The 13,079-nt window shown below is 48.1% G+C and overlaps 1 protein-coding gene across 1 annotated transcript; it reads left to right on the plus strand.

Moving 5' to 3' along the window:
* The first annotated feature begins 254 nt into the window (after positions 1 to 254).
* Positions 255 to 11,443, plus strand: LOC119101264 (uncharacterized). Its single transcript, XM_037224565.1, has 4 exons — positions 255 to 338; positions 4,097 to 4,305; positions 10,155 to 10,265; positions 11,228 to 11,443. The coding sequence occupies exons 1-4, from the start codon at positions 330 to 332 to the stop codon at positions 11,364 to 11,366; spliced, it is 468 nt and encodes a 155-aa protein (XP_037080460.1). The 5' UTR covers positions 255 to 329; the 3' UTR covers positions 11,367 to 11,443.
* Positions 11,444 to 13,079: the final 1,636 nt, after the last annotated feature.

Genomic DNA, 13,079 nt, shown 5'->3' on the forward strand with positions numbered 1-13,079 from the left:
GAGGAATGCAAAAACAAGCCTGTATCGGCAGCTCGGGCCGGCAGTGGGTCCGAGGCCCCTCTTCGGGCCACACCGCAGGTCCGCAACGGACCCGGTCGGCCCGTTGGAGGCGCCGCGGCCGGTCGGCCGGCCGTTTTTGCGTGGCCATCGCCGGCCATCCCGTGAGAGTCTGGCGAGGTCGCGCCGGCGCCGCTGAGCGCGGTCTATTGTCGGACCGGTTCGCCGCCCTCAGCCCCGACCGGTGCCGCTCTGCCGGCGCGCTCTGCGCTCTCCCCTCGGAGGGCCGGCCGCCGCGCCGCCGGCCCGGACCGCTGATCAGTGTCCGCACCATGGCCGCGGTGAGTGCGCAGACCAGGGCTCGCCGGGATGGATCTGCAGCCGGCGAGTGTGCTGCCGTGGCTCTGCGAGTGACGGCTGACAGGGTGGTGGTGACACGTGGCCTCAAGCTTGACCTCTGGTAGGACGGTCACTAACCCCAGCATTGGAACAAAGACGGTAGACGACCAAGCGACGTCCATAAATAACGCTGCACGTTTTTGCTCATTTCTCTATCCCCTCCATCTGGTTATGATTTGGTTACTTCCTCCTTCCCCTGGAAACGCTGCTAGAACAGCTTTTTTAAGATCGCTTCTAGACCTGCAACCCCGCTCGTACGTACCGTTATGCTGTCCAAAACTCCATCCCCTTGTTGCGCTACGGTTACCCTCAACCAATCATCTTCCTTCCTGAATGTGTAACGTAACGTGCCTCAGCTAACGTAGGATTTTTCAGCTGGCATTGGTAACCTAAATGTGCGTACTCTGCTTTTAAAGAATTTGCGATGCGATGCTGCTAAGATCTCAGGCTCTAAGAGAGCTAAGGACACTAGAGGCAGAGGTAATTACAAGCAGGGGTAGGGGTGACGTGGGGCTAAATGTGTATAAGGCTCCGTGTGATCTCACTTTTGTCAAAGTTTAAGGTCCCTAGATCGGGATCTTTTTAACAAATAAGGTCAAACAAGGTCAAACTACGGATAAGTGTCGGAGGTGCCCTCAGATCTGCTCACGCAACCAGCTGTAATCTAAATACGTGCTCCATATAGTACCTGTTATCAGCATTATGTTAATAGTGGTTTTATGATGTCAGTGCCCTTATGTCATTATTAGAAAATCGAAATGACCAGAAACCTTCGGGGTTATTTTGGTATTCAATTCTACAATTAGCGTAAAGTGCTACCCTAGGAGACATGCTCCTGAGAGCAAAAGGTAAATCGAGGTCCATTTAGACCAGTGACCTTCCCTCCCTTAATGACACTAAAATGGAAAACTTGTTGACGTCTTCGTGGTCCAGGAAGAACAAATGGGTGTCAAAAACTGCCGTAGAACTTCAAGCCGTCCAGAAATAACGCAGTTTGGTTTTGACCTCGATCTGACCTTCATTCCTGAACTGAGGTGATTGAAATTGGTCGCAACGTAAATTTCAATAACTGTATCGCAAAAAAACAACATCAAAGTCATATGATTTCGTCTGATACTACGTTGTCGCATCATGTTGAACGATTCACTAGGAATTGCTTTCAGCGACGGCCTTGATCTGTCTTTGACCTGTCATAGGTCAGTGACCTTACAAGATACATAAAACTTGCATACCGAGAGATGGACTATTCCATTGCTTATCGCTTTACAGAGTTTGGGAAGGCTGTGCCGCGCTGTTCGGAAGTTACTTTGGAAAAACCTTCCGAGCCCATTTACCCCAGCTGAGCGCGCGTTTTAAAAGGGAAACGCTGCAAAGAGAAGACCCGCAGCTCGTGGGCGACGTTGATTATATCTCACTCAGGCATCAGGTTATACCCGCTTCCCACATTAGGAATGACTGGTTACTTACCTAAGTTTGTTCCTACTTCACGCTTCAGGAGATATTTTAGGAGGCAATAATAGGCTGCATCTCGAAGCGCAGCCTTGTGTTCATGCCAGGATCATATCACCTCATACAGTAAAGTTCTGGTTCGGATAACCCGTGTATATGTCTGCTAATGAATGCGACTTTCTTTCTACCTCTTTTCTATTACCGGATATTTACGTATATATTACGCTTTAGAAAAGTATTTGCGTGCGTTACGAATTTGGGCCGCAGGGGTGCACTGGGTTTTCAGGATCTACAAATTGTGCCAACTCTGCAACGCACAGGTACTGAGTGGCAGGTGAAAACGCCTTTGGTTCGGTTAGACCAGTCTGGGTGGAACAATTTTGTGATCGATGATCTGGGTACCTGCGTTCTGCCATTTCTTAGTTTTCTAAAAATGTTGGTTTAAAGATGGTCATTAATCTATAAGTATAAATGTGTTTGTCTTGCAATACATCTGGTCACTGATATGAGTTAAGTATTTATGTTCCGAAAGCATCGAATCAACAAGACATAGCTATTTTACGAAGCTTGGCGTAAGAATACAAAATAGGTAGTCAGGAAAACGCCATGTTATCGCCAGCAGAAAACACATACACAAAAACTATTAATAGCAAATCGAGAATTATGATGAAACATGCTAACGCTTACCCGATATCTCCGCCTCACGATTTTCAGCATCAAAACTAAACACGGACAATTATATCCATGCTTGTTGCATTTAACGAAAGCAATCCTCTCCCTCATTTTGCATCACTCTGGTGCTTGCACCGCTGTCTGAAAACATCGGGCATAAGCTGTTCGCAACGTCACCTGAACCTAAGTCTGAGGCAAGCACATGTGCGATTTTTTGCTTTAAATCCGCATAACACACATTTTGCGGCATCTAACAAACACCCTCGTGTAAACGCCTTGAAAACTCCCATTCATGTTTATTTTTCCAGAGTGGTTTGCTTAGCCCTTAAAAGCAATGACTTGACAAAAATCGACAGGAAGCTGCCAAAGTCTTTCATGCAAGTTTCATTAAAGCACTGCCTCCGTTTTACCACAAGCCTCCAGTCGCGTGCGCCCCACTTATCCAACAAAAGCTCATTGTGTTCCAAACTATGCTGAGAACCATCGCCGTACCGGTTAGAGTCCAGACGGCATGTACCGGAGCTTGTCCAATACCATCGGTACTGTACAGTCCTGCCTGCCGCTGCCTTGGTTCCAGAGCATGTTACACTTTTATCAATACAGTGCAAAGCAGGTTGCCTTCTACTGTGCAGTTGCGTTGTTTCGCTGGGAGCTGCCGCAGACCATTTGTCGGTCGGTCAGCGCCAGTCGCCATCGCGAGCTTAAGTCACCGAGCCGGCGGCTCAGTCCGTCCCAGCTGTGCGGTGCGCGTACCGCACAGGTAACGGTCTGGAACCGCCCGTGGTCGGCAAATATCGGTCAGGGCCCGATCGGCTCTGCCCGATCCACCGGCGACCGGCGGCCCGCGTAGGATCGTGCCTGAGCCGCATGGAATCCTGTCCTGAGCAGCATGGGATCCTGACGACGGCTGACCCTCCTCCCTGCTCCGGCAGCTCGTGATTCTAATGGTGGCCGATCCTCATCCCTGCTCCGGCAGCGTATGATCCTGTCGGTAGCTGATCCCGCCTCTCCTACTCTGCCAGTGTGTGACGATGACTGTGACTGGCCCTCTTTCTCCTGTTCTGCCAGTGTGTGATAATGACAGTGGCTGACCCTCCCTCTCCCGTTCTGCCAGTGTGTGACGATGACTGTGGCTGGCCCTCTTTCTCCTGTTCTGCCAGTGTGTGATAATGACAGTGGCTGACCCTCCCTCTCCCGTTCTGCCAGTGTGTGACGATGACTGTGGCTGGCCCTCTTTCTCCTGTTCTGCCAGTGTGTGATAATGACAGTGGCTGACCCTCCCTCTCCCGTTCTGCCAGTGTGTGACGATGACTGTGGCTGGCCCTCTTTCTCCTGGTCTGCCAGTGTGTGATAATGACAGTGGCTGACCCTCCCTCTCCCGTTCTGTCAGTGTGTGATGATGACCGTGGCTGGCCCTCTTTCTCCTGTTCTGCCAGTGTGTGATGATGACAATGGCTGACCCTGCCTCTCCTGTTCTAGCAGTGTGTGATGGCGGCAGTGGCTGATCCTCCCTCTCCTGTTCTGAATACGACAGCATGTGATGATGACAGTGGCTTACACTGCCTCCCTGCTCTGACAGCATGTGATCCTGTGTGCGGCGCTGCTGGCCTCGGCGCTGGCCTCCCCGCTGCCGCAGGAGGACGTGGTCGAAGCCGTCCCGCTGGAGGCGGAGTTCGACGAGGCTCAGCTGGGCAGCGTCATCATCCGGCCGCCTCGCGTCGAGAAGGTCACGCACGTCACGTCCAATCACCAGTACCAGAAGCTCTATCCCAAGAACGGCAAATACAAGTGGGTCGGCGGGTGATCTTACTTTACTAGTTGTAGGTTCTTGCAAGCAGCGTTTTAAAGATGATTAGTACCGCTGACGACTGGACGTTTGCGCTGGAAGTGTTTGAATTTCAGCGGTATATGAATTTGGACGGATATGCGGACGCCGAACGTCGCACTGGATTATTTGAGACATTTCAATGTTTGCTGAACTAAGCATGCAGCCCATCAGATATTACTAAACAAAAATCGTGGGCATGATTAGATATTTATCTTACAACATGCTGAAGAACTTTTAGATAACGGGTCGGAGGAAAACTTCCTCGAACTGTGGCTCATCAAACTAGAAGTTAAAGCTGCTAAAATTAAATGTGAAATTGCTATCAATGCTAAAAAACCGTCAGGACCAAGTGGTCAGAATTCATTATACGAAAAGCTAATCGGACAGAATAATCGCAGCACGCGGATAATAGCGGTAAAATCGCCCTTCGCACGGTGTGTGCTCCGGCCTGTTACGTCATAGCGGCATCGAAGTCGATCTCACCATGATACTGGTACGCTCCTTGTGTGTCGACATACCAAATGGTCAGCGATTAAGATAACCCTGCAAAAGCCATAAACCGTAAGGATGGCGGAGCTGAAAAAACAACAAAGAAGCGAACAAACAAACAAACGGTACAAAAGTCGCCGGATTTTTTGGTAATGCAGGATTTGTTGACACGGGCCTGCTTCAATGTATTCGGCAAATGGTGTTTTGTGTACACAAAGGCCGCAGATGCTGTTACAGACTATGTCATTGGTTATGTTATTGTTGTCTGACACGTGATGTGAGACAAGATTTATCATGATCGGACAGAGGCATGGATATTTAGACAGAGATCACACCGGGTATCGATTACTTTGCTATGATTCCCATGGTATCTTACCATCGTTTCCACGCGGATGCTGCGTACATCTACAGCCGCCCTACACTGTGAAAACTATCCGCTTGAGGGAAGCAGAAAAATCCTGGAGCTGCTGTCCTTTTTGACGTTGCAATATATATGCTGAGCATGGCCGGCCTTTAGCATATTATAAAGCATTGGATGAACGACGAAAGCTTGCAATCAATGACGCTTCTCACGCTATCCTGCTGGACGGGGACTTAACTTTGTACCAAAACCGAAATGGACAACTAGGATAAGCCGCAACGAAACACATCTCAAATCTCAGGGGTATTAAAATGGCCAGCCAAGTTCACTACGAGAGTATTTATTCCGTCGCCATGGGCTTATTCGTCATTTCAGGTTTGCTGTGATTGGTCTTAATGATTTGGTCTCGTGGGACCCAGTTCGCGTGCAAAAAATGACGAATAGGTGCATGATGACGAGACGAAGGCCTCTGCAGCCATGTTTACCGGCTATGTCAATAAATGTGATGAAAAACGACAGGTTTCACTCCTTTTTCTTCCAATCACGGTGTGCTTCAGACCTGACACCAAGTTAGGCTCCTGTCCAATAATGTTCGCGTGAAATGAGCTGAAATGAGCGTGAAATGAAACAACGTCGCATTGGATTATTTGAGACATTTCAATGTTTGCTGAACTAAGCATGCAGCCCATCAGATATTGCTAAACAAAAATCGTGGGCATGATTAGATACTTATCTTGCAACATGCTGAAGAACTTTTAGATAACGGGTCGGAGGAAAACTTCCTCGAACTGTGGCTCATCAAACTAGAAGTTAAAGCTGCTAAAATTAAATGTGAAATTGCTATCAATGCTAAAAAACCGTCAGGAACAGGTGGTCAGAATTCATTATACGAAAAGCTAATCGGACAGAATAATCGCAGCACGCGGATAGTAGCGGTAAAATCGCCCTTCGCACGGTGTGTGCTCCGGCCTGTTACGTCATAGCGGCATCGAAGTCGATCTCACCATGATACTGGTACGCTCCTTGTGTGTCGACATACCAAATGGTCAGCGATTAAGATAACCCCTGCAAAAGCCATAAACCGTAAGGATGGCGGAGCTGAAAAAACAACAAAGAAGCGAACAAACAAACAAACGGTACAAAAGTCGCCGGATTTTTTGGTAATGCAGGATTTGTTGACACGGGCCTGCTTCAATGTATTCGGCAAATGGTGTTTTGTGTACACAAAGGCCGCAGATGCTGTTACAGACTATGTCATTGGTTATGTTATTGTTGTCTGACACGTGATGTGAGACAAGATTTATCATGATCGGACAGAGGCATGGATATTTAGACAGAGATCACACCGGGTATCGATTACTTTGCTATGATTCCCATGGTATCTTACCATCGTTTCCACGCGGATGCTGCGTACATCTACAGCCGCCCTACACTGTGAAAACTATCCGCTTGAGGGAAGCAGAAAAATCCTGGAGCTGCTGTCCTTTTTTCACGTTGTAATATATATGCTGAACATGGCCGGTCTTCGGCAAATTATAAAGCATTGGATAAACGACGAAAGCTTGCAATCAATGACGCTTTTCCCGCTATCCTGCTGGACGGGGACTTAACTTTGTACCAAAACCGAAATGGACAACTAGGATGAGCAGCAACGAAACCCATCTTAAACCTCAGGGGTATTAAAATGGCCAGCCAAGTTCACCACGAGAGTCCTTATTCCGTCGCCATGGGCTTATTCGTCATTTCACGCTTGCGGTGATTGGTCTTAATGATTTGGTCTCGTGGGACCGAGTCCGCGTGCATAAAATGACGAATAGGTGCATGATGACGAGACGAAGGCCTCTGCAGCCATGTTTACCGGCTATGTCAATAAATGTGATGAAAAACGACAGGTTTCACTCCTTTTTCTTCCAGTTACGGTGTGCTTCAGACCTGACACCAAATTAGGCTCCTGTCCAGTAGTGTTTGCGTGAAATGAGCTTAAAATATATGTTATGGAAATTCTCGGCGTTTCAAGGCAGTCCCCGTAGCGACGAATTAGCCATGTTCAGCCATGGCCGCTCGCATTCATAATCAATCCTAATGATCACTTGGTACCGTCATTTTACCGGCATCGTTAGGCACGCTAATTTTCAGCATGTCAGTATGGCGGAAGTATCCAGCCCGCTTTTCCGCTCCGCTCATCTCCACGCCCCGCCCCGTCGCGCCGGAAGTCCTCTGCGGCACTCGACCATGTGTTGGCCCCCACGATCGCAGCCTCGCTCCAGCATCTGCACAAAACCCGAGCGTGGGCCCCTGTGGAACATACGGCTCGGTGCAGAAGACTGCACGATGGACAAAGCATTGCTCCACCACTTATCGCTCTACTGAATTCTCTTCTTTTCAAATGACCATTGTTGGCCAAAAGAGCTCGGACTAAACCTAATCGGTGTGGGACACAGCAGCATACCATCGCCTTTCAAAGCGAGTGATCAATGTATTCCACAAAATTCGCTTAAATTACCGTCGGAGACGTTACAGAGCCTGCGTGCATGAGTCTCCCGTCACAAACAGGCCTCGGTGTCTTCGAAAGTCCGCTGAAAACCCGTGGAGGTACGATTAAGCCGATGCACCGTTTCTATTAAGCAATCTTACGGTCCACGGTATTGTCACGCGCCTTTCCTGGTCACGAGATCACTGGAAGGCTTTGCACGGCAGGTTTAACAGTGACTGGGCGTGGTTCTTCGATGACGGGGCTGGACGAAAGAGCAGCGACTCATCATTGTGAAAACAGCCCTCAGTTGAATGCATGGCCAAACCGGAAGGTCAAGGTTGCGGACTTTGGCGTTTAAGCCATCCACATATAGTTGTCGGAAATGTTCCTCTTTTCTTTAGGTTGTTTCAATTGCGCAAAGGGCACAAGTAGTGGTTTATTTCCGTTCAGGTCTTAAAGAGTGATATTCCTCCATGACACGATATGTTCCGAATGTGCAGCACCATTGACAATTCGTGGGTGTATGTGATGTGGCTATGCCATGGCAGCCTTGTCTTTACCTGGCGAATCTGGCAAGTTGTCTAAATTTCCGAATATTTGTATACGCCATAGGTCGTTCTCCAATGACGGCTTTTGCAGAGTACGTTCTCATGAGTGATAGTGTTCAGCAGGAAATAACGTGCGCAAAACATGGGCTCAGTCCAACACCGTGCTTGCCATGACTCAGCCCCGTCGAAGAACAGCAGACCAGTGAGTTCTTCGCTGGGGAGCCAGAGGTGATTGAAGAACTTCCCGGAGCTCGCCTTTGATATTTCAGGGCCCGGGTGCCCGATTAAGCTCTGCAAGATGGCCAGGTGATGCAAGGGAGCTTTGACCGCGGTGGAGCGCAAACCACCGCCGACGTGCAGAGTAACGATGATACAGACAAAGCGCCCGAACATAATTCACTGGGAAGTTCGGCAAGAAGGCGAGGTCACGCACGGGAGCTTTGACCGTAGTGGAGCGCAGAGCCATCCCCCGACGTGCAGACTAGCGGGCAACCAGACAAAGCGCTTGGGTACCCATAATTCGCTGTTCAGGTGCGACTGATCTCAGGGCAAGAATATCTTGATCCTGTAGATCTTGTATTTCATACATGTTGTAGGGTGTAGCATTTCGATGCAGAAACTCAATTTTCGCAGAGGCTGTTCATCTTGGGAATGATCTAAGCTCCAAGAACTCACGATGATCATCGCGTAGTCGTACTTCGGCCAGCTTCTCTCGGCTTAAGGCGACGAGTCGGTCTTTGCAAGAGTAAAATCTCTCCTGCCAACTCTCAAGTCACTGCCAGCTACGGATGTCTTCAGATCACGGCTTAATCTTGCTTCGATCAGTACGCTTCAGTGCATCTTGAAACGCTTGGACAAGGAGATCTGTAGTACTGAAGATGGGCTGAAGCATGTGGAGAAGGACGCTTCTGTCACCAGTTCGAACATCTGATAGCGACAACTGAAGCAAAACAGTTGTCGTTTAAACAGTTGTAGTTTGTTTGTAAACAGTTGTTTAAACAGTTTAAACAGTTGTAGTTTAACGAGGAGGAACCACGGCAAGGTACTAGGTCGTATAATTTTTTATAATGGACCATGAGCTTGGTCCTCAGAAAACAGCTCTTCAGCTCCAAAGAGACTTCTAGCGTTTGCGAAACGGACCCAGCATTGTTACGGGACTGTAAAGCGGCTGTTTGAAACACTCCTTTGAAACCGATTCTAAGAATGGCTGGCAGTTATCGACACCTTTCTCCTGTGATATTCGAGAGAAATCGTGCGTAGAACGATATTTAGACAACGCCCTCCAGAAACTGCAAAACATTCACAATTAGAAAATATCCCAGAATTTATCTCGGCGCCCGGTGTGGTTGGATTTCGGCCAACTTCTCTCGGCCTAAGGTGACGAGTTAATCCTTGCAGGAGTAAAACTTCTCTGTCCGAGTTTACAACAGGGCACGAGCGTGAAGGCATGAGGGCCAGCGACCCGCAGTGTGTGGTAGCCTGCATGCCCTACTACAATCTTTGGGTATTGGTATTTGAAATTTGATTTATGGCAGTCTGCAGTGCCCACTGCGCCTTTTGATTCTGAGCTACTGCCAGATGCACCTGAGTACAGATAAGCAAAGATGACCATATACTGTCGGCTGTCGAAATGCCTTTATCTATGGCTCGGTCACAACTGATGTTTTCTAACAGCTGGCTCAGCACACCAGATAGCGAAAAGTCATCAGGATGTGCAATACGACAGTGTTCCGCACTGGTAAATAGGACAGTGTTCGGCACTGGTAAATACGACGGTGTTCAGCACTGGTAAATACGACGGTGTTCGGCACTGGCAAATACAACAGTGCTCGGCACTGGTAAATCTATCCGGGAGTAAGTTGTGTCGCTTTTTTTCTATATTTTGGTGTCGGCGTCTCAGAGCCGGCCGGGCCAGCAATGACTCTTTGGATGCTGCAGGTTCGGCTTTGACGACGACAATCAGTTCCGGGTGGAGGAGCGACTCGGAAACGGCCATCTTCGGGGCATTTATGGATACAAGAACGAAGACGGGTCCATCACAGCCTTCATGTACGTACGCTAGCGCTAACTTTCACTCCTGGATGTGGCACAGTGTTGTGCCGCAAAACGCACTTGGTGTTTTGCATGGTATTGCGTGCATTTCACATCTGTGACACGTACTCCATCTCCAGTGCTTCTGTGTGCGGAGCTTTCTGGCGTGCGGTGAGATGTTGTTGCCTTCGAGAACGCAGAGTTGATAATGGTGTGGTAAATTTTGTCTCGAGAGGTAACCGTGCTATGCATTACTTGACCTGCTCCAAAACACAGAACTAAACTGATTCAGAACTGGATCACTTTTTTGTGTCACTTCACATAAGACGTTAAAGGGTTTGGGCCTTTTTAGATATATCAACAATTTTCTCAATTTCAAAAAGTACATCATCAATCCGAGCGCACGCAGGGAACGGGAAATAGTCACATTGGACCGTTTGCTTCGGCCAACATCACTATAGCGTCATCGCCTTCGATCCTTCCAAAACGAATTGTCACTGTCGCATGTCGGCATCCGTTGTTCAAGACAGACGTTTGCTTAGATGTTACGGCGTGAAGAAAGTACGGCTGGGAAGAAGGTCAAATCTCTTGCAGGAAGCTGGCGTCATAGTAGGGACGGAGGGGCTGAGCAGCTGCATCAGAAGCTGTCAAGCGCATGACCAGGGTTTTGTTTATGAGGAGGGACGATGTTGGCTATTGCCAAGCGCCGGAGTGATACAGTGATGCATTGATATTCAGGCTGGCTTCTAGGACAGGTACATCAAAGGTGGGCATCCGTTCAAAACAATTTCAGTGATGTGTCATGATTGGAGCGAATCGATGCGTCGCTATATAATACCTTGATGCAGCCTGCTAATCCAGGCAATTAAACTTGACCCGAAAACTGGTAAAGATCATATTTGACGATTTATGTGATGCTACTGCCTGAACATCTCGTCTTAGCGGCAATTGTTTGACACGGGTGTATGTTCTGTGCCCAGGTACACGTACGACGGCGAGCGGTACAAGCAGGTACCATACACGGTGGAGGACATTCCTGATGACCTACGGATCGCCCCCGAAGCTCAAGGACCGCCGCGATTCGTCCGGGGGAACCCGGAGATTATCGATGCGGAGTAGCCGGCGGTCGCCTACTGCAGCAGCGCCATCCTGTGCATATTTCCGGAGGCAAGATTAATCACAGCTGCAAATTTTTAGTGCTTTTTTAAATTGGACCAAATACACGAACCGATCGGCGGTAGTCAATGTGCGTTGCTTGGCAGTTGGTGAGAACAGGACAGTTGTTAACAACAAATGTTTTCACGAAGAAGTTGGTTTCGAAGAAACTACTTTGACCTAGCACTTCCATGAGCGCAGTTTGCGCACTTCCCAGAAGCAGAGGAGCACATTTCCCACCGACCCAAAAATAATATTATTCCCTTCGTAACCCCCTGGCGATATCGTCTGAGTAAAACGGCAAATTTTGTGTTGCCCGTGAATGGGGAAACGTCTAAGAAAACGCTTACAGATCGGGTAACGTATCACCACATGACAATATTTCCAACCGTGTTGGTTCAGCCAGGACACTTTGAGCCGCCGCGTGACCTGATTGGGACAGCCAGTCGCCGACCTCTTATTGGCGTTGGTAGTCCTGAGTGGTGGTGGTCTGGCAGTCATATCGAATTCATGAGAATCGGACATTGGGGAACACCATCGCCATTTAGTAGTCTTTTATATCTCAAGGTCTGCTAAAGGGTCTTGCGTTAGCAGATGAGTTCGAACTGAAAGCAAAAATCGAGTTGGATAGGTTTATGCAAATTTCCTCACTGAAGAATTCGTAATACCGGACCTTGGTGGCCGTCCACCATATGTTTCTCGACGGGAAAGAGACGCTAATATTATCATTTATGTCCTACGTTTAAAGGAATGACAAACCAGTTATCAATAAATTCTAGCAGACGCATTCAAAACAAGTGTGTTCGGAATGCACTGTGCAAACACGGGTAGCGGTAATACACTAGCTTTAGAAATAAGGTAAAACATTAGTGCGGTTGAGAACACATATTCTGATCCGATTTGCAAGTCACATTCATCTGTCTACAAAAATTATCCTGTTGCTTTAAAGAACTGTTTGATGTTGTGTGATAATTGTAAGTTGTTACCATCGCTGACGATTGTGAGTTGGAATAACACTTTAGCGAGCTTTGGCTTGAATGGGATTTTATCTACAGCGTCAGAAAAGTCATGATATAACCTAGCCTGAATCTGCCGTGGCTAGGTTATGGGCTTGGAAATATAATACTGACAATAATCGACCTCCATCATGCCAGAAAGCACTGGTTAGACAACCTTATCAAGCAGACATGGTTGCCTTTGCACTACTCGATGTTTCAAATTGTGCTCATAACCATAACTGAAAACTATTGAAGACAGATATTGCCCTTTTAACGTCGCTTATCGACAAAAGAAGTTCATGATGCAAAAACCTTGGGGCTCAGAGCATTCCTTATTCACAATTTGATTAAATCATTCGCCGGTAAGACCACGCAAGGTGTGCAAAATTGTGTTTCGCACGCATTACGATCTGAGCATTTGTCAAAATTTAGGCATTACCATGTCATAAAGCGGTTTAACTGGCTGGCATAGCAGAAGTTGGCAGTGCAATTCAGCCAAGTCGGCAATCCAAAGGAAACCACTCTTGGTCTGGTTCATTTATGTTCAACCTTCCAGATTGCCAGCGAACGTCGGAGGCTTCAGGTGTGACCAACCGTTTATGGCGTATGTACTATGTGGCTACATACGCGGCACGAATCCTCGGGTCTGCACTCCGTCGGACATGCTTACCGAGTTGGT

Source organism: Pollicipes pollicipes, unplaced genomic scaffold (assembly GCF_011947565.3).
Source record: "Pollicipes pollicipes isolate AB1234 unplaced genomic scaffold, Ppol_2.1 Scaffold_4881;HRSCAF=5763_pilon_pilon_pilon, whole genome shotgun sequence".
Lineage (NCBI taxonomy): Eukaryota > Metazoa > Arthropoda > Thecostraca > Pollicipedomorpha > Pollicipedidae > Pollicipes > Pollicipes pollicipes.

Excerpts from the sequence above, each read along its gene's own strand:
- LOC119101264 (XM_037224565.1), top strand. Across the intron at positions 4,306-10,154 it reads CCCAAGAACGGCAAATACAA|GTTCGGCTTTGACGACGACA; the intron begins GTGGGTCGGCGG and ends TGGATGCTGCAG. Across the intron at positions 10,266-11,227 it reads GGGTCCATCACAGCCTTCAT|GTACACGTACGACGGCGAGC; the intron begins GTACGTACGCTA and ends TTCTGTGCCCAG.